The sequence below is a fragment of the Phacochoerus africanus genome, chromosome 3, assembly GCF_016906955.1.
Source record: "Phacochoerus africanus isolate WHEZ1 chromosome 3, ROS_Pafr_v1, whole genome shotgun sequence".
Taxonomy (NCBI): domain Eukaryota; kingdom Metazoa; phylum Chordata; class Mammalia; order Artiodactyla; family Suidae; genus Phacochoerus; species Phacochoerus africanus.
In genome coordinates this window covers 145,698,840-145,720,968 of record NC_062546.1, presented here as the reverse complement: position 1 = coordinate 145,720,968, position 22,129 = coordinate 145,698,840, and the positions used below count along the sequence as shown (strand labels likewise).

Here is a 22,129-nt window from a genome sequence, read left to right as displayed (position 1 = left end):
GGAAGTACTGGGACCAGGTATTGAACCAAGCCTCAGCTGTGACAATGCTGGGTCATTAATTTACTGCACCACTAGGGAACTTCAATAAAAAATGTTTTTGAGGAGTTCCAGTCCTAGCCCACCAGCCAGCATCCATGATGACATGAGTTCAATCCCCAGCCTTGCTCAGTGGGATGAGGATCCCGCATTGTGGTGAGCTGTGGTGTAGGTCGCAGATGCGGCTCCTATCCTATGTTACTGTGGCTGTGGTGTAGGCTGGCGGCTGCAGCTCTGATTGGATGCCTAGCCTGGGAGCTTCCAGGTGCCACAGGTGTGGCCCTAAAGAAAAAAACAACAAAAATGTTTTTGAAGTAGTTTTGAAGTAGTTTCACAATTAAAAAATTTAACACTTACTAAGCTAGTTTAAAAAAATTACTAAATGATATCTGCTTACATTCCCCAAGTATTAAATAGTATAGTTATAAAAATCAGGAAATTAGCACTGCTTTATTAGTTGTCTCATTAATATCTATTTTTTGGTCCAGAATCTAATCCAGAATTACATGTATGTCGCATTTAATTGTTCCATCTCCTTAGTTTCCTGTACTAGTGGAACAGTTTCTCAGGTTCTCTTTGTCTTTTTGTCTTTTCTAGGGCCGCACCCACGGCTTATGGAGGTTCCCAGGCTAGGGGTCTAATCAGAGCTGTAGCCGCCGGCCTACGCCAGAGCCACAGCAATGTGGGATCCAAGCCTCGTCTGCGACTACACCGCAGCTTATGGCAATGCCAGATCCTTAACTCACTGAGCAAGGCCAGGGATCGAACCCTCAACCTCATGGTTCCTAGTCGGATTCGTTAATCACTGAGCCACGATGGGAACTCCCATATTCCTTTTGAAGTGTCCTCTATTTTTTGAGTATTTTCTACTTTCTTATTCCACATTATGTTCCAGGCTTATTTGTACTTTCTCTGCTCCCCTTTGAAATAAACAGTTTTGTGTTGACATATGTTTTCATCTCTCTTGGGTGTATACTTAGGAGTGGAGTTTCTGGGTTGTATGTGATTGCATATTTAACTGTTTGAGAAACTGCAAAACTGTTTTCCAAAGCTAGTATGTCAGTCTATGTTCCCACCAGCAATGTATGTATGTATCACATTCTTACCAATGTTTATTTATTTAAAAATTTTATTGAGGTATAGTTGATTTACAGTATTATATTAGTTTATAAGGTGTGCAACATGGTGCAAAATTTTTATTGATAATACTTCATTTATAATTGTTATAAAATACTGGCTATATTACCTATGTTGTATAATATATCCTTGTAGCTTATTTATTTTACATATAGTAGTTTATACCTCTTACTCCCCTACTCCTATCTTGCCCCATCCCCTTCCCTGTGCTTACTGATAACTGCTAGTTTGTTTTCTCTATCTTTTTTTTCCTTTTGTCTTTTTAGGGCTGCACCTGTGCCATATGGAGGTTCCCAGGCTAGGGGGGCAAATTGGAGCTACAGCTGCTGACCTAGGCCACAGCCACAGCAACGCTGGATCCGAGCCAAGTCTGTGACCTACACCGCAGCTCACAGCAACACCAGATCCTTAACCCACTGAGCGAGGCCAGGGATTGAACCCGCAACCTCATGGTTCCTAGTTGGATTCGTTTCCACTGTGCCATTGGCTGAGTAGTATTTCTGTGTGTCTTTAAAACTGTCTCTTTACTTCTGACTTTCAGAAATTTGATTTTCATATACCTTGGTATGATTTTCCTATGCCACTTTAGCTTGGGGTCTGTCGAGGTTTGCTTCATTTGATAGTTTTTATTGTTCTGTCTAAATGTTCACTGATCTTTTCTGCAGTGTCTAATCTGCAGGTAATCACACCCAGGGTGTTGGTTTCAATGTTGTTTTATTTCAGATGTTTTTTATATGGTAGTTCTGTCTGGATAGTTTTCACTGTTTTCCTTTTACTCCTCATTGTCTTCATATTTACCCTTTACATTTTTTGTACATTTTATTTATTTATTTTTAAAATGATTTTTATTTTTTCTATCAGCTGATTTACAGTGTTCTGTCAGTTTTCTACTTTATAGCAAGGTGACCCAGCCACACATGCATGTATACATTCTTTTCCTTACATTATCCTCCATCATGCTCCATCACAAGTGACTAGATATAGTTCCCAGTGCTATATAGCAGGATCTCTTTGATTATCCATTCCAGAGGCAATAGTTTGCATCTCTTAACCCCAAATTCCCAGTCCATCCCATACCCTTCCCCTTGGCAACCACAAGTCTGTTCTTCAAGACCATGATTTTCTTTTCTGTGGAAAGGTTCATTTGTGCCGTATATTAGACTCCAGATATAAGTGATATCATATGGTATTTGTCTTTCTCTTAATGACTTCACTCACTATGAGAGTCTCTAGTTCCATCCATGTTGCCGTAAATGGCATTATTTTGTTCTTTTTTATGGCTGAGTAGTATTCCACTGTATATATACCACATCTTCTTAATCCAATCATCTGTTGATGGACATTTGGGTTGTTTCCATGCCTTGGCTACTGTAATTAGTGCTGCAGTGAACATATGGGTGCTTGTGTCTTTTTTAAGGAAAGTTTTGTCCAGATATATGGCCAAGAGTGGGATTTTTGGGTCATATGGTAGTTGTATGTATAGTTTTCTAAGGTACCTCCATACTGTTTTCCATAGTGGTCATAACAGTTTACATTCCCACCAACAGTGCAGGAGGGTTCCCTTTTCTCCATACCCTCTCCAGCATTTGTTATTTGTGGACTTATTAATGATGGCCATTCTGACTGGTGTGAGGTGGTATCTCATGGTAGTTTTGCTTGGTATTTCTTTAGCTAATAATCAGTGATGTGGAGCATTTTTTCATGTGCTTATTGGCCATCTGTATATCTTCTTTGGAGAAATGTCTATTCAGGTCTTTTGCCCATTTTTCCATTGGGTTGTTGGCTTTTTTGCTGTTGAGTTGTATGAGTTGTTTGTATATGTTAGTGATTAAGCCCTTGTCAGTTGCATCATTTGAAACTCTTTTCTCCCATTCTGTAAATTATCTTTTTTTTTTTTTAATGGTTTCCTTGGCTATGCAAAAGCCTGTCAGTTTGATTAGGTCCCATTGGTTTATTTTTGCTTTTATTTCTGTTGCTTTGGGAGACTGACCTGAGAAAACATTTGTAAGGTTGATGTCAGAGAATGTTTTGCCTATGTTCTCTTCCAAGAGTTTGATGGTGTCTTATCTTTCATTTAAGTCTTTAAGCCATTTTGAGTTTATTTTTGTACATGGCATGAGGGTGTGTTCCAATTTGATTGATTTACACGAGGCTGTCCAATTTTCCCAGCACCACTTGTTGAAAAGACTGTCTTTTTCCCATTTTTATATACTCGCTCCCTTTGTCGAAGATTAATTGACCGGAGGTGTCTGGGATTATTTCTGGATTCTCTATTCTGCTCTATTGGTCTGTATGTCTGTTTTGGTACCAGTACCAGTCTTGATGACTGTGGCTTTGTAATATTGCCTGAAGTCTGGGAGAGTTATGCCTCCTGCTTGGTTTTTGTTCCTCAGAATTGCTTTGGCAAGTCTGGGTCTTTTGAGGTGCCATATAAATTTTTGGGTTGTTTGTTCTAGTTCTGTGAAAAATGTCATGGGTAATTTGATAGGGATTGCATTGCATCTGTAGATTGCTTTGGGTAGTATGGCCATTTTTACGATATTAATTTTTCTAACCCAGGAGCATGGAATATCTTTCCATTTCTTTGAATCCTCTTTAATTTCCTTGATTAATGTTTTATAGTTCTCAGCATATAAGTCTTTTACCTCCTTGATCAGATTTGTCCCCAGGTATTTGATTTTTTGGGGTACAATTTTAAAAGGCATTATATTTTTGTATTCCTTTTCTAATATTTTGTTGTTAGTATACAGGAAATGTGACTGATTTCTGAATGCTAATGTATCCTGCTACTTGCTGAATTTGTTGTTCAAGTATTTTGTGGGTTGAATCCTTAGGGTTTTCTATATGTAGTATCATGTCATCTGTATAGAGTGACAATTTTACCTCTTCTTTTTCCAGTTTGGATACCTTTTATTTCTTTTGTTTGTTTGCTATGGCTAGGACTTCCAATATTATGTTGAATAACAGTGGTGAGAGTGGGCATCCTTGTCTTGTTCCAGATTTTAGTGGGAAGGCCTTCAGCTTTTCTCCATTGAGTATTGTTTTTGCTGTGGGTTTGTCATAAATAAGTGGCTTTTATTATGTTAATGTGTGTTCCCTCTATTGCCACTTTGGTAAGAGTTTTTATCATGAATGGATTTTGGACTTTGTCAAATGCTTTTTCTGCATCCATTGAGATGATTATGTGGTTTTTGACTTTTCTTTTGTTAATGTGGTGTACGATGTTGACTTTTTTGCATATGTTGAACCATCCTTGTGAACCTGGAAATAATCCCACTTGGTTGTAGTGTATGATCTTTTTTATATGTTGTTGGATTTGGTTTGCTAAAATTTTGTTGAGAATTTTTGTATCTATGTTCATCAAAGATATTGGCCTATAGTTTTATTTTTGGTGGTATCTTTGTCTGGTTTTGGTATTAGGGTGATGGTGGCGTCATAGAATATCCTTGGGAGTGTTCCTTCTTCTTCAACCTTTTGAAAAAGTTTAAGGAGGATGGGTATAAATTCCTCTTTGTATGTTTGGTAGAATTCACCTGTGAAGCCATCTGGTCCTGGACTTTTTATTTGTAGGGAGTGTTTTTATGGCATATTCAATTTCACTGCTAGTGATCTGTCTGTTCAGTTGATCTGTTTCTTCTTGGTTCAGTTTTGGCAGGCTGTAAGTTTCTAGAAGGTTGTCCATTTCTTCTAGGTTGTCAAATTTGTTAGCATACAATTGTTCATATTAATCTGTCTTTTTTTTTTTTGTATTTCTGTAATATCTGTTGTGACTTCTCTTTTTTCATTTCTTATTTTGTCTATATGGGTTTTTTCTCTCCTCTTCTTGGTGAGTGTGGCCAGAGGTTTGTCAATTTTATTTACCTTTTCAAAGAACCAGCTCTTGGTTTTATTGATTTTTTTTTCTATTTTTTTAAATCTCTATTTAATTGATTTCCTCTTTGATCTTTATGACTTCATTCTGCTGACTTTATATGTTTTGTTTGTTCTTTTATGTGGTGGGTTAAGTTGTTGATTTGAGATTTTTCTTCTTTTTTGAGAAAGGCCTGTATTGCTATGAATTTCCCTCTTAGCACTGCTTTTGTGGCATCCCATAGATTTTGAGTGGTTGTTTCTTCATTATCATTTGTCTTGAGGTATTTTTTAATTTCCTTCTTGATTTCTTCATTGACCCATTGGTTTTTTAGTAGCATGTTGTTTAGTCTCCATGTAGTAGGTTTTTTCTCATTTCTTTTCCTGTGGTTGATTTCTCGTTTCATGCCATTGTGGTCAGAGAAGATACTTGAAATAATTTCTATACTCTTAAATTTGTTGAGTTTAGCTTTGCACCCCATATATGTGATCAGTTCTTGAGAATGTTCCATGTGCACTTGAGAAGAAAGTATATTCTGATTTTTTTGGATGAAATGTTCTGAAAATGTCTATTAAGTCTAACTTTTCTATTGTGTCATTTAGGATCTTTGTTGCCTTACTGATTTTCTGTCTAGAGGATCTGTCCATTGATGTGAATGGGGTGTTAAAGTCTCCTACTATGATTGTATTCCCATCAATTTCTCCTTTTATGTCTGTTAGTATTTGTTGTAGGTATCTGCATGCTCCTATATTAGGGGCATATATATTGACCATTGTAATATCCTCTTCTTGAATGGATCCTTTAACCATTAAATAGTGTCCTTCATTGTCTTTCTTTGTGGAATTCGTTTTAAAGTCTATTTTGTCTGATATCAGTATGGCAACTCCTGCTTTCCTGTCTTGTGCATTGGCATGAAATATCTTTTCCCATCCCCTCACTTTAAATCTATATGTTTCCTTTGCCCTAAGGTGAGTTTCTCGTAGACAAGATATTGAAGGTTTTTGTTTTATCCAGTCTGCCATTCTGTGTCTTTTGATTGGAGCATTTAGTCCATTGACATTTAAGGTGATTATTGATAGATATGTATTTATTGCCATTTTAAACCTTGTTTTCCAGTTGATTCTATGTTTCTCTTTTCTACTTTTGTTTTTTTGATGTGGATGGTTTCCATTGATTTTATGCTTGAGTACTTTTCTTTTAGTTTTTGTGAATGTAATGTTCAGTTGTGATTTGTGGTTGCCCTGTTTTTTAAGTATGTTAACCCCTTCCTATATCTGCTTGCTTTAGTCTGATAGTCATATAGGCTCAAACACATCATTAAAATTAAAAAATAATCTATATTTTCTTACTTTCCTTCCCCACATTGTATGATTTCGATGTCTTTTTTTTTTTTTTTTTAGCATCTTCATGTTTAGATCTGTATGCTGGCTTGTTTAAGTGACTACTTTCCAGTTATGGTTTCCTCCATCCTAATTCTTCTTCTTTTTTTTTTCTTTTAATTTAGAGAGGCCCTGTCAGCATTTCTTTTAGAATGGGTTTAGTATTGCTGTATTCTTTTAGCTTTTGTTTGTTGAAGAAATTCTTTATTGCCCCTTCTATTTTAAATGATATTCTTGCTGGATAGAGTATTCTAGGTTGCAGATTTTTTCCTTTCAGCACTTTAAATATATCTTGCCACTCCCTCGTGGCTTGTAGTATTTCTGTAGAGAAATCAGCTGATAGCCTTATGGGGGTTCCCTTATAATTAACGCTTTGCTTTTCTCTTGCTGCCTTTAGAATCCTCTATCTTTAACTTTTGCCATTTTTATTATAATATGTCTTGGTGTGGCCCTGTTTGGGTTCAACTTGTTTGGGGCCCTCTTTGCTTCCTGTATCTTGATATCACTATCCTTTAGATTTGGAAAGTTTTCAGCCATAATTTCTTCAAATATATTTTCAATCCCCTTTTTCTTTTTCTTCTCCTACTGGAATTCCTATTATATGTAGATTGGCCTGCTTTATATTATCCCATAGGTCTCTTATATTGCATTCATGTTTTCTCATTTGGTTTTCTGTCTGCTGTCCTGATTGGGTGATTTCCATTATTCTATCTTCCACATCACTAATTTGTTCCTCAGTGTTATTCATTATGGTCTTTATTGCCTTTAGCTCCGTTTGTATCTCTGCAAATGAATTTTCTAGTTTTTCTTGACTCATCCTTATATTTTCTAGTTCCTTTCTAAAGGAATCTGCATTACTGTTCCTATCCTCTCTTTATTCCTTCAGTATTTTCAGTATCTCCCTTTTGAACTCAATGTCTGTCAGACTGCAGGGGTCTGTTTGTTGACTGCTTTAGGTGAACTCTCCTGTTGCTTTAACCGGGAATGGTTTCTGAGCTTCTTCATCTTGCTTGTGTTTTTCTTTTTCTGTGAGTTTGGGGAAGCCAAACTGTAGTCTTGTAAGGCTACTTCTATGCAAGAATTACCCCTTTGTATTTTTTTGGGGGGGTTACTATTTATTTTTGGTGTGAGAGTTTGAATATTTGCTGTCTCTTTCTTCTGTGTGAGCAGGCTGTTATCCCCAGGATGCTCAGTGTGTTTTCAGGGAGAAGGAGGCAGTGAGTAGGGGCAGCAGTCAGTGTCTGGTCATTGGGCTCTCAACAGCAACAAGGACCTGCAGGAAGGTGGCATAGGCTACTCCTAGTTGCAGGGCCCTGTGGAGTGGTAGTGAGCTCTAGGCAGATCTATAAGGTGACCAGAGCATTTGGCAGTAGCAGCAGCAGGGTGCATGAGTTCTCAGGAGTGAGAGCAACAACAGCTTGTGTTTGATTGCAGTGCCCTCCTTTGAGGTGATTGGAACTGCAGGTGGTGCCTTTTCTGGGACCCCTAGTGGGAGTGGGCCATGACTGTCTCTAGAGTCAGTGATAACTGGTGGTTTGCCCCTGCCATCTGTAGACCATGCATAAAACAACCCATCTCACTTAGCCCACATAGGAGGTGCTATACAGGCTGCTCCTAGTTGCAGGATCCTGAGAAATTACAGAGATCAGGCATGTGGGTACTGCCTGGAGTGTTTGGCAGTGGCAGCAGCAGGGCGGGTGTGTTCCCAGGGGTGCAAGAGCACCAACAGGTGGTGTTCGGTCACAGTGCCCTCCTCTGTGGTGCCTTGGAGGTGAATGGGGCTGCAAGTGGTGTCTGTTCATGGATCTCTAGTGGTGGCAAGCCACTCACACCTCTTCATCCAGAGATAACTGCAGTGGTTTGCTCTTGCTTCCTGTAGACCATACCAGAAGCACCTTGTTCTGCTTAGCCCCCACAGGAGGCTGCTCCTAATCGCAGGTTCCTGGGAAGGGACAGTGATTAAGCATCTGGGCACTCTCAGAGAGTTTGGCAGTGTTAGCAGCAGGGCGGGTGTGCTCCTAGGGGAGGAGAGCAACAACAGGTGGTGTTCCATCACAGTGTCCTTCTCTGTGGTGCCCTCTGAGGTGGTTGGGGCTGGAAGTGGTTTTTGTTCAAGAATCCCCAGTGGCAGTGGGCCATGCCCACCTCTGGAATCAGGGATAACTGTGGCAGTTTGCCCCTACCGCCTGTAGACCATGCAAGAAGCACCCTGTCCCACTTAGCCCAGGCAGGAGGTGGTGCACCAGCTGCTCCTAGTTGTAGGGTCTTGGGAAGGGACAGCGACCAAGTGTCTAGGCGCCATCCAGAGCATTTGGCAGTGGCAGCTGGAGGGCGGGTGTGTTCCCAGGGTAATGAGAGCAACAGTGTATGGTGCTTGGTTGTGGTGCCCTCTTTTTTTCTTTTTTGCCAACCCCTGAGGTGACTGGGGTTGCAGGTAGAGCCCACTCACAGGCTCCCAGTGGTGGCAAACCATGCCTCCCTCTGGCCTCTCTCAGACCGACCACTGCAGTCTGTCCCTGCCACCTGTAGATCGTGCAAGAGGCACCACGTTGCACTTAGCCCCCTGGTGCCCTTAGCCCACACAAGAGGTGCCTGGCCACTGGTAGCCTGCACAAGAAGCGCCCAGTCTCCCCTAAATGAGCAAGAGGCTTCTCGCCACCGGTAGCCTGCACCAGAGCCCAACCCCCGCCCTCTGAGAGCCCTCAGGCATATGCATGCTCTGGTGCAGGGAGTTACCTATGGCGGTCTGCCCCTCTCCTCTCACCCTATCCAGCAGTAGCTCCTTTCCTCTCCTGTGGGTCTGGACCTTCTGCCCCGTTCCCTCTGCCGTGGCATTCTCCTCCCCCGCCCGTGGAGCACTGCTGCTTAGTCCCTCAGGCTGTCCCCACAGCACCAACCCCAGTCCTCTCCCCGGGACTGACCTCGAGAGCCTAAGTCTCAGCCCAGCCCCTCCCCAGGTGTCTCAGGCTGTGGTGTCTGGGCTGGTGGGCCAGATGATCTGTGCAGCTCTCACTCTGCTTTGCTGTCCTCAGTCCAGCTGCTGCACTTTTCTTGGCAACTTCGAGGTTGCTCGGCCTGGGCTGAACTTTCTGTCAGTTAGATGACTTCCCAGGATGTGGGTTCCTTTTCTCCTTCACAGCTCCCTCTCGGGAATGCTAGTCCCATCCTGATTCCTTTTCTCTCTCTCTCTTTTTTTCTTTTGTTCTACCCAGTCATGTCAAGAGTTTCTTGCTGTTTTTGGACGTTTAAGTTCTTCTGTCAGCATTCAGTTGATGTTCTGTGTGGGACATTTTGTATGTAGATGTGTTTTTTTGATGTGTTTGTGGGAGAAGGTGAGTGCGACCTCTTACTCCTCCGTCATCTTGCTCTGTCCCCCTAAAGCTTTTAATTTTCATTTTTTCTCCCCAGAATTCTGGTCACTCTTGCTTATCACCATATAATTGCAGATTTTTTTTTTTTTGCTTATTTATTTATTTATTTATTTACTGTTAACTATAGACTTTATTTGGGTTTAACCAATTTTTCCACAGCAATATGGAATCTGAGCCACGTCTGCAACCTACGTGACAGCTCATGGCAATGTTGGCTCCTTAACCCACCAAGTGATGCCAAGGGATCAAACCTGCATTCTCATGGATACTAGTCGGATTCTTAACCTGCTGAGCCACAACGGGAACTCCCGTTTCTTTTTCCTTTTTTTCTTTTTTTGTGGTTTTGATTTGCATTTTCCTAATGATTAGTGATGTTGAGCATATTTTCATGTGTTTCTTGGTCACTTGTTTATCGTCTTTGGTCATTTATTAATGTTACTTTTTAAGGTTACTTTTGTGGTTGTTGTTGAATTGCAAGAGTTCTTTAAATAGTCTTCATATTAACTCTTTATCAGATGTGTGATTTGCACTTATTTTTTCCCATTCCATAGGTTGCCTTTCACTCTCTTGATTATTTCTTTTGATGTGCTGAGGTTTTAAAGTTTGATGTAGTCTTATTTTTCTAATTTTGCTTTTGTTGCCTGTCCTTTTGGTGTCATATCTCAGAAATAATTGCCTAATTCAATGTCACAAAGCTTTTCCCCTGCATTTCCTTCTATGAGTTTTATACTCTTAGGCCCTCCCATTAGGATTTTAATACATTTTGAATTTTTGTATATGGTGTAAGGTAAGGATCTTACTTCATTCTTTTTCACGTGGCTTTCCAGTTTTCTTAGCATCATCTATTGAAGAGACTGTTTTTTCTCCATTGTGTGGCTTCTAGACCCTTGTCAAAGATCATTTGACCATATATGGGAAAATTTATTTCTGGGCTCTCTGTTCTATTCCACTGGTCTCTATGTCTGTCTTTATGCCAGTTCCACACTGATCACTGTAGTTTTATAATATGTTTTAATATCCAGAATCGTGCTGTGGACTTTTGGGAAGAACACCATGGAGGTGAAGCATCTTTCTCATTGCATCATGTGGAGGGCTGTATGATAGCAACATGATTTATCACTGATGATATTAACCTTGATGACTTGGTTAAAGTGGTGTCTGCCCGATTTCACCACTATGAAATTATCCTTTTCCTTTTCTTTTTTTTTCTTTTTTTTTCTTTTAAATTATTTATTATTATTTTTTTCCCACTGTACAGCAAGGGGGTCAGGTTATCCTTACATGTATACATTACAATTACATTTTTCCCCCACCCTTTCTTCTGTTGCAACATGAGTATCTAGACAAAATTCTCAATGCTATTCAGCAGGATCTCCTTGTAAAACTATTCTAAGTTGTGTCTGATAAGCCCAAGCTCCCGATCCCTCCCACTCCCTCCCCCTCCCATCAGGCAGCCACAAGTCTCTTCTCCAAGTCCATGATTTTCTTTTCTGAGGAGATGTTCATTTGTGCTGGATATTAGATTCCAGTTATAAGAGATATCATATGGTATTTGTCTTTGTCTTTCTGGCTCATTTCACTCAGTATGAGATTCTCTAGTTCCATCCATGTTGCTGCAAATGGCATTATGTCATTCTTTTTGATGGCTGAGTAGTATTCCATTGTGTATATATACCACATCTTCCAAATCCAATCCTCTGTCGATGGACACTTGGGTTGTTTCCATGTCTTGGCTATTGTGAATAGTGCTGCAATGAACATGCGGGTGCACGTGTCTCTTTTAAGTAGAGTTTTGTCTGGATAGATGCCCAAGAGTGGGATTGTGGGGTCATATGGAAGGTCTATGTATAGATTTCTAAGGTATCTCCAAACTGTTCTCCATAGTGGCTGTACCAGTTTCCATTCCCACCAACAGTGCAGGAGGGTTCCCTTTTCTCCACAGCCCCTCCAGCACTTGTTATTTGTGGATTTATGAATGATGGGCATTCTGACTGGTGTGAGGTGATATCTCATGGTAGTTTGGATTTGCATTCTCTTATAATCAGCGATGTTGAGCATTTTTTCATGTGTTTGTTGGCCATCTGTATATCTTCTTTGGAGAAATGTCTATTCAGGTCTTTTGCCCATTTTTCCATTGGTTGATTGGCTTTTTTGCTGTTGGGTTGTATAAGTTGTTTATATATTCTAGAGATTAAGCCCTTGTCGGTTGCATCCTTTGAAACTATTTTCTCCCATTCTGTAAGTTGTCTTTTTGTTTTCTTTTGGGTTTCCTTTGCTGTGCAAAATCTTTTCAGTTTGATGAGGTCCCCTGGGTTTATTTTTGCTCTAATTTCTATTGCTTTGGGAGACTGACCTGAGAACATATTCATGATGTTGATGTCAGAGAGTGTTTTGCCTATGTTTTCTTCTAGGAGTTTGATGGTGTCCTGTCGTATATTTAAGTCTTTCAGCCATTTTGAGTTTATTTGTGTGCATGGTGTGAGGGTGTGTTCTAGTTTCATTGCTTTGCATGCAGCTGTCCAGGTTTCCCAGCAATGCTTGCTGAACAGACTTTCTTTTTCCCATTTGATGTTCTTGCCTCCCTTGTCAAAGATTAATTGACCATAGGTGTCAGGGTTTATTTCTGGGTTCTCTATTCTGTTCCATTGGTCTGTCTGTCTGTTTTGATACCAGTCCCACACTGTTTTGATGACTGTGGCTTTGTAGTATTTCTTGAAGTCTGGGAGAGTTATGCCTCCTGCTTGGTTTTTGTTTCTCAGGATTGCTTTGGCGATTCTGGGTCTTTTGTGGTTCCATATAAATGTTTGGATTATCCTTTTCCTTTTAGATAGTCTGTTCATTAGAAGCAAGTTACTGAGTCCAACTCATGTTCAGTGGGCGGGGAATTAAGCTCCCCCTTTTGAAGAAATGTGTATTAAAGAATTTGTGGACATTTGTTAAAACCACCACAGCAATTGGTTAATATTGTGGGGGAAAGATATTTTGAGGCTATTGAAACATTCTGTTTCTTCTTAAAGTTTCCCCAACTAAACTTTATCACTCTTTAGTGGATTTTACATGCAGCAGTTATTAGTGTGGTGTTCTAATGGTGATTTTCTACTTCCCCTATTCCTTGTATATTTATTATTTGGACTTCTTCTATAAGGAAGGTTTGTCTTTTCCTCTATATTTAGTTATTATTTATTTATTACATTTAGTTACTTAGTTATTTAGTACATTTATTTATTTATTTTTTTGTCTTTTTGCCTTTTCTAGGGCTGCTCCCACGGCATATGGAGGTTCCCAGGCTAGGGGTCTAACCGGAGCTATAGCCACTGGCCTACGCCAGAGCCCCAGCAACACGGCATCCGAGCTGCGTCTGCGACCCACACCACAGCTCACAGCAGCGCCGGATCCTTAACCCACTGAGCAAGTCCAGGGACCGAACCCTCAACCTCGTGGTTCCTAGTCGGATTCGTTAACCACTGTGCCGTGACGGGAACTCCAGTTATTTGGGTCTTAAATGGAGGGGGGATGCATTAAGTCTAGCCATTTTTTTTTTTTTTTTAATGCTATCATTGTGGAAATAATATTTATGTAAACCTCTTTTTACATAAGGAAGATTCCTACAGTTTTGAGTCTTTGGGGCTTAAGCCAAAACTTTAAAATACTTTGCTTTTGCAAGGCTTTTCTTTAATAGATTTGAGTAGATCAGAATGTCTTGCCACTAAGCTTATACTAATGATCTTAGAAAATTTTCTTTTTCCTTCTTCCTTTTTACTTTTTTGTACCTACAAAAAGCTAATAGAAGTTACAGATAATTTGGACTTTATGACGTTTAAAATCCTATCCAAGATGAGATGATCTGTGAAAATGGAGCTATCTCTTCCAACTTTAGTTTGACTGCATGTTAGGAATTTTTTTGGCCTAGGAGTTAACATTGTGGCACAGTAGACACAAATCCGACTAGGAACCATGAGCTTGTGGGTTTGATCCCTGGCCTCACTCAGCGGGTTAAGGATCTGGTGTTGCCTTGAGCTGTGGTATAAGTTGCAGATGGGGCTTGGATCTGGCATTGCTGTGGCTCTGGCACAGGCCCGTGGCAACAGCTCCTATTATACGCCTAGCCTGGGAACCTCCATATGCCGTGGGTGCGGCCCTAAAAAAAAAAGACAAAAAAAAAAAGAAAAGAATTATTGTGGCCTAAAAGATAGGGAGACTTTCTTTTGCTATATTTTTACTGTATAATATGTTTTAAGTAATAATAATAAATTTAAAAATAACTCCGTAAACACCCTGTGGCCTTCTTATATTACAGTTAGTGTGACTGCTAAGAGCAACGAGCAGTTTTTTATCTACAGTATACGAAAACACACCTGCACTTTTTTGTCCCCCAAGAAAGGCACAAGTGTTTCATAAGTGGATTGATTAATATATTTAAATTTTTCTTGAAATATTTTTATCATGCCATTATTTTGTAATATTTTCAATGCAGGAATGCAATATTTTAGTTACAGTTTAGACAAATAAGGAAGGACTCATGGATTTTTCTGGCAACCTGAGTATCACTTTTTATTTTTTATTTTTTTGTGGGGAGAGGACAAGGTCTGGTGAGTATTTTTCTCCAGATTTTTACTTCAGTACACTTTTGTAGTTCTCCCTCTTGGGAGAAATATCCTGAGGGGAAAACTGGTTGTGTTCTCGAGGTCCATCCTCCAAGTCTTCTAATGCATTGCTGAATTCTCTGTACTCCAGCGTCAGCTTTCTACAAGTGTAAAGCCTGGATCTTGGCCGCCTTACCTTGCCTAGAATGGGCAGCTGTCCCATTTCCAGGTTCTTAGCCCCTTCAAGCAGATACTATCTGCATTCTGCATTTATATGACTTTTCCAGTTCCGGGTGAGAGTTCTAGTCTGTTTTTAGCTTTTGTATCTCACCCAGAAGGAGAATTTTTTCTTCCCCAGCTGACTTGTTTTTCCAAAGTCTGAATTTTGTTAATTCCATCATGTGGTATCATTTAATATGTTCTCCTGTCCTCTGTATTTCCTGTTAAGTGGCAGTGGTAGTAATATCTAAAGACTTGATCAGTTAAATATCAGATATTTATTTATTTATTTATTTATTTATTGTCTTTTTGTCTTTTTAGGGCTGCACCCATGGCATAGGGAGGTTCCCAGGCCAAGGGTTGAATTGGCCACAGCCACAGCAACACCAGATTCCAGCCACGTCTGCAACCTACACCACAGCTTAACCTACTGATCAAGGCCAGGGATCACATCTGCATCCTCATGGCAACCCCAGATCCTTAACCTACTGATCAAGGCCAGGGATCACATCTGCATCCTCATGGATACCAACTGATTGGGTTTGTTAACCACTGAGCCACGACGGGAACTCCAAGTGCCAGATAATTTTTATGTCAGAAATACTTGAAAGATGGTGGACATACTTCTGTTAAATTCTATTTAAAAAAATTTTTTTTTGCAGTTAACTGTAATTGGTGTTAATAACTCAAATTCATTAACTCCTTAGTAGTTATAAAATGGTGGTATTCTGAGCTTTTAATTTTCTTCTCATTTATTGACTGGACTATGTTTATAAAATGATCTCTTCATCAACTCTTTGTTACTCTAAAAGTGCAGTATATATAGGAAGGACACATTAAATGTTTTACTTAACAGTCATTAAAACAGTCAGTCACCTAGCATCATTAAAAGGTGGCCAGAGAGGGTTTTTTAGGGGGTGGGGGAGTTATTTTATTGAGGATTTTTAACAACTCATAGATAAGAAGTTAATTTGATTTGTTACAATCCATTATAGTTGTTTTTACAGATGCTCAAAATGACCCATCGTAGGCCCTTGGGCCTATTCAGATTGGCTCCAGAGTGCTTTTGATCGGACTCTATGAGCTTTAATAGGTTCCTTGTTTTCCCTTGGGGAAAATTTGTTTGCAGTTCGTCTTGTATATTTCTGGTCTCAGTCCCGGAGCTTCCCATTTCTCCAAGAACTCTTCATTATTTTTAATGGATATGGTATTTAAAGATTATAGTCTGAATGTGAGTTCTCTTTTAAGAAATTATCTGCCTTATTGTATATGTTAATTTTTAAAATAGCATTAATCTTCAGGATTTTTCTGTAAATAGATAGACTATAACTTTATAAATACACAGATAATTTTAAAATAAGTATGGTGACATTCGTCTAAACAGAATTGAAATGAAAAGCTAGCTCTATAGGGACTAGTGATTTTCCCTTCATTACCATCCCTAGAGTTCTGGATTGTTACCACTCTCTTAGAGGTTACCAATATAAATTCTACAACAGTCAATATTATTCAATGAGTTGTTAGCTGAGTTAAAATACTGGGGCCTATACCATCTCTGAAGAGAGGCCTGGAAGTGCATTCCTTTACACTCTCAGCTGAGTCTGCTACATAGGCAGGCATTTGAAAGCTACTGATTTGACCAGTGGTGCTCTAAGTAAGCAGTAATGATATAAGTGGTTATTTTCAGAAACTTTTCTACTTTAATTTGAAATGTTTAGTCTAAATGTGATATAAGAGCAATCTCTTAAAGATCTATGGGCAGGTAGAAGTTAATTTATTGTTGCCAAACCATACTTTCCACCAGTAGTATTTAGGTAAGCCTCCCATGCTGCCTTTTGTTTATTACTCTCTTGAAAGAGTTTCAGAATTAAAAAGAAAAAAGAAAAAAAGAAAAAGAAAAAACAAAAACAGAAACACTGGTTCTTTGGTTCCAAATTTCAGTCAGATGAGCTAACTGTAGCAAGTATAAACTTTTGATGTATATTGGGTTAGATACCCTCTAATAAACATTTCTACCTAAAAAAGTGGAAAAGAGAGAATAGTAATATGAGTTGACATTTTCTGAATGGGTATGAGCAGTTAAGAATCAGATAATTAGAAAATTAGTGAACAATTTATTCATTATTAATGCTTTTTTCTTGATGAAAGTTACACTTGGGAAAAAAATTCACATTTTGACTTTCATCACATACAATTCACAGTAATAGACTTACCAGTAACCCTTATGCACTGACAATTAGAAAGGAGACTGAGCTAAAACTGCCATTTCCTACTAGGAAATGTGCATCTGTTTCCCAATTCAGAATGCTTGGCAAGTAATTGACCCAACTAAACACTTACCTCTCTACATTATGCCAGAGAAGATTATACTAGATGTAGGTGAAATAATACTGGTACAACCAGGTACAAAATAGGTTTCGTGATTATAGTATGAGACTAGCTATCATCTATAACAAAAATTATTTGGGGGAAATTCTTTTCAAGTTCCAAATAGACTGATAGGAACATAACCTAATTGTAAATCATGAGCTGCATTGTTGTAAATTTCACTCATTTTTGTAATAAAAATGTGTATCTCCCTCTTCCCAGATTGGTTTTATAATCCTCATGGATTTTATTTGAGCATTGGAATTAGAGTGAGATAAATTTTTCTCTGTGTTAGCCTAAGAATTGATCGAAATTATTTTAATTCATTTTAGGAAATCTACCTTTTTCAATGTATTAACCAATAGTCAAGCTTCAGCAGAAAACTTCCCATTCTGCACTATTGATCCTAATGAGAGCAGAGTACCTGTGCCAGATGAAAGGTTTGACTTTCTTTGCCAGTACCACAAACCAGCAAGGTAAGAAAAGTCTTTATGCTATTGTTCATTTGGTGGCTCTGTATAGACTGAATAAAAATATATAAGTGGTATATTTAAACTCATGTGGAAGGGTTGTTTTTTCCCCCCACAATTAGTGTAGCATTATTGTTTTGGGTAATTATAAAAGTGATGTGGAGCATGGAGAAGGATGAGGAAGGCTATGTCTCTGTTGTTAACATTGCAGTTGTTTTTTTCTGAAGAGTATGAAGTAGAGATAGTAATTAGTTTGTATTATGTGATTCCATTCAAGTAAAATTAATACAGGTAGGTGTATATTCATAGGAAAATATATGAGCTAAAAATCACCAACTGAGGTATCTCCAGGTAATGAAATTTTTAGGTCATTTTTTTCCTTTATTTCTTGTATTTCTCTCTGTTATTTGAAGTTTTTATAAAAAAACATGTATTTTATCTTTAATTAGAAAAACTAAGATAATACAGGTTTATTGTAGGATGTTAAGACCATGTTGAAAAGCATAGAGAGAAGATCACTTATCCTTCTACCTTAGTGTAGTAAATATAGATGCTTTGGTGGTAGGTCCTTCCATACTTTTCCCTGAATCTGTGCACATAAACTTATAGAAATAGGATATTTTAAAACTTGGGGTATTATTAATATTTTTCTAGATTGAAAAAATAAGATTTAAATAATTTCTAATATAATAATTATGTTTAATACTATATTATATGAGTATACACTATTTATTAGCTATTTTCATATTATTGAGAATTTAGCTTGCTTTTAGTTTTTCACTATTTTGAATGTGCTGATCAGTCCCAAGTTTTTGTCTCCAGCCCTGAACTCTGTTGAACTCCATGCATACATCTAACCACCTCCATGACACTGACACTTAGATGACTAAGCAGGTGCCTCTGACTTGACTTGTCCAGATTTTGTCAAATTTGTTCTTCCTCAAGACTTTTAAAATTCAATATTTTTTCTCAAGTTGCCTCATAAGCAAGATTAAGCCCAAGATTTATTTATTTATTTATTTATTTATTTATTTATTTAAGGGCCTCATCTGTGGCATATAGAAGTTCCCAGGCCAGGGATTGAATCCAAGCCACAGCTGCAACCTATGCTGCAGCTGCAGCAGTGCCACTTCTTTAACCCATTGTGCCAGGCCAGGGATTGAACCTGCGCCACCACAGAAACAATTTGGAATCCTTAATCTGATGCACCACAGTGGGAACTCCAGAGTCTGTTGATTTTTTTTTTTTTTTACTTTTTAGTGCCGGACCTGGGGCATATGGAAGTTCCCAGGCTAGGGGTTGAATCGGAGCTATAGCTACCGCCCTACACCACAGCTCATGGCAATGCCGGATCCCCCACCCACTGAGCAAGGCCAGGGATCAAACCCGCATCATTATGGTTCCTAGTCAGATTCATTTCCGCTGCGCCACAATGGGAACTCCCAATTTTTTGATGAATTATTACTGTGATGATTGTCACATAATGGTTTTGTAATTCCACCATCTCTTCTTCATTTATTAGTTGGCATTCTACTGTAAAAAGAGCTTTCTTGTTTTCATTTATTCATTCATGTGTTTATTCATATCAGTGTTACTCACCTGGTGATCTGTCACAATCACTTGTTATAGCTCAGATTATATCTTTGAATTGGCTTCTCAAGCTGACTGCTTTATCCTTTTTAAGAACTTTTTATTTTTACTTACTTTATTGTATTTTATTTATTTTTTTCTTTTTACAGCCACAACTGCAACATATGTAAGTTCCCAGGCTAGGGTTTGAATCAGAGCTGCAGCTGAGGCCTACACAACAGCCACGGCAACAGCAACAGCAACACCAACAGCAACACCAGATCCAAGCTGCATCCTACACTGCAGCTTACAGCAACACTTGATCCTTAACCCACTGAGCAAGGCCAGGGTTCGAACCCGCATCCTCATGGAGGAAATGTCTGGTCCTTAACCCACTGAACCACAATGGGAACTCTTACTATTATTACTATTTATTTTTATTTTTTATGGCTGTACCCACAGCATATGGAAGTTCCCATGCCAGGAACTCAATCCAAGTCAAAGCTGCAACTTGTACTGCAGCTGCAGCAATGGTAGATCCTTTAATCCACTGCACTGGGTGGGGATCCAACCTGTGGTTCTGCAGCATCCGAGAGGCTGCAGTTGGATTCTTGACCCGCTGTGCCACGCCAAGGACTTTTTTATTTTTAAATGATTTTAGTTTTATATAAAAGCTACAAAATTACATGTAGAGTGCTTGTATGCCCTCTGCTCAAATTTCTCTGAACCTTTGAAAATAAGTTGCAAACGTTATGCCACATTGCACTTTAATTCTTCAGTTTGTATTTGCTAAATATAGACACTTTTATACATACCTATAGTAAACCATCATAATTAGGGCATTGACATTGATCTAATCTTACTATCTAATTCACAGATTCTGTTTAGATTTCTCCAGTTGTCCCAATAATGTGCTTATTTGCTCAGTCCCTTTATATGTAGCAAATTTCTTGAACCCACTGGGTAGTTGCCCAGTTTGGACTCTCTCCTGGCTTCGGCTGCTCTCCTACCCAGGTGCCTTCCTTATACAGGCTCTAGGTGCTGTTGTGTTGCCTTCTCTCCCCACTCTGGCTTTCTCCTTATGTGAGCCTTTGCCACTGCTGGGCTTTGTGGTCATGTGACATTGCTGAGATTTTTTTTTTTTTAAGAGACATGAGAACAACAGCAATAGTGATAAAGCTCTTGGACTTCAAATTTGTTGAAATTTTAGGCAATAAGGGAATTAGTTTCTCAAAATTTCTCTTGTTTTTCCTTTGCTGGTAAACATTGATTTACTGCCTTTATAAAAATGAAAAGATTGAATAGGAACCCATCTTCATTTTTTCCATGACTTAATTGTGGCCTCTTTGTGGTCAAGCAAATAAAGAAGAATTGACAGTAATTCATACTTCTTCTTGCTACCCAAAACTTATATGTTATATTGCAAGTTTTAAAAAAAAAATTTTTTTTTTGTTTTTTTGGATGAAAGAAAAATCTTCATCATTTTAGCCTGTTTCTGAAGAAGAACTTAAAAATGTTTTTGGTATTCTATGTTCATTATATTATAATGATTAAAAATATTTTAAACCTTATCATTTTAGTGTCAAGAAAGTTACATATGGTTTGATAACATAGTCTTAAAATCATTGATACAATATAAAAAAAATCTTTGAATTAGGGCTCCAGTTTTTATTTTTTTGAGATATTAATGGTTTAAACCTATATCCTGGCCTCAAATCGAGAATCAGAATTAAGAAACTCATTTTCATTAGCAAACAAAATCTCAGAGCTATGTGGTTTCTTCATACAAGGAACCTGAAGCCCAGAAAAGTGAAATGATTTGCCCAAGGTCACACAAGTAACCAATGTCAACCAGGACTAGAACCCAAGGCTTCTTCAGATTCAGGGCCTTTCCACTCATATCTATGCTTCTCAATTCATATTGATCATATGGGTGATATGTTTTAGTTGGTTGAAACTGTATTATTTAGGATGAGTTTGGTTGCAGTTGACATACTGACTCAAATTGATTTATTGAGTTAGTGTCATGCAGCATGGTATTAAGTGTTGGTTTTAGCACCTCAATTGTGTCATCAAGGACCTGGCCTTATTCCCCTCTCATTTTACTTTCTTTATCAGCTTGATCATAAGATTGCCTTCCCTTTTAGTCATAGTATGCCTCTCAATTCTTGGAAGTGTATATTTTCTTATTGATGTTCAGAGTGAAGGAAAAGGGATTTGCCTCTAGAAGCTCTCTCAGAGGACTGATGAGCTTCTATTCAAGAACCCTCTTCACCCTCTCTGGTAAGCCTCTCCTTAAATTTTTCTAGGCAAATAGGGTGAGACAAAGGCCCTCAAATCATAAATCATGCCTAAAGGATGAGATTAAACTGCTTAGTATAGGCCCAAGCTACATACCCCTTTCTAGAGTTAGGTATAAAGCTGGCTTTTCCAAAGCTCTGGGCTTCCCTGGGGAGGTATGGCTAGTCAAATGACAATTAATATAGTCACCAAGAGAAGGGGCAAAGGATGCTGGGAAGGCAACTACAGTATCCAGTGAAAAACATAACCACATCTTATGTATATTTTCTATGGACTTGCTGGTAACCTTTATCAAGTAATTTCTATTTGTATAAGAAATTTTTATAGGACAGTTATTTTAAAGGGACTCATTTTCCATGCAGATAATATGAAAGTATTTTGTGGAACTTTTATGTTGTATTTTATCATATAGTAAAATTGACATTCTGAAAAATGATACTCTTCTGAAAATTGACAAAGGATACATAAATACATATTTATACATCTTTGTCATGTGACATTTTGAAAGTAGCTTTATTTATTCATACGTTTTTATCTCCATTTTTACATGACGACTGGTTTTCCTAACTTGGTTTCTAATTTTTGTTAACTGGTACTTTACTGTGTCTCTTCTGTTGCTGTTGTTAACAACTAGATTATTACTATGTTGATAACTGGTCCACATCTCTCCATGAATTTTGAAGCTATATAACCTATGTGGTAACTGAATGCAAAACCTAGATAGCCTGTGTTTATTTGAATTCCAATTTTGTCACTATTAGCTGAGTGATCCTGTGTACAATGAATTTTTAACTTCTCTAAGACTCAATTTCCTCATCTGTGAAGTGGGTTTAATAAATTGCACCTA

At 38.4% G+C, this 22,129-nt stretch overlaps 1 protein-coding gene across 1 annotated transcript in view; it reads left to right on the top strand.

Moving 5' to 3' along the window:
* OLA1 (Obg like ATPase 1) overlaps window positions 1-22,129 on the top strand; it is a 177,368-nt gene that overhangs the window by 10,780 nt on the left and 144,459 nt on the right. Inside the window, exon 3 of the mRNA XM_047772907.1 lies at window positions 17,275-17,418. Coding sequence (XP_047628863.1) covers window positions 17,275-17,418 — 144 coding nt within the window. The remainder of the gene's footprint in view (window positions 1-17,274; window positions 17,419-22,129) is intronic.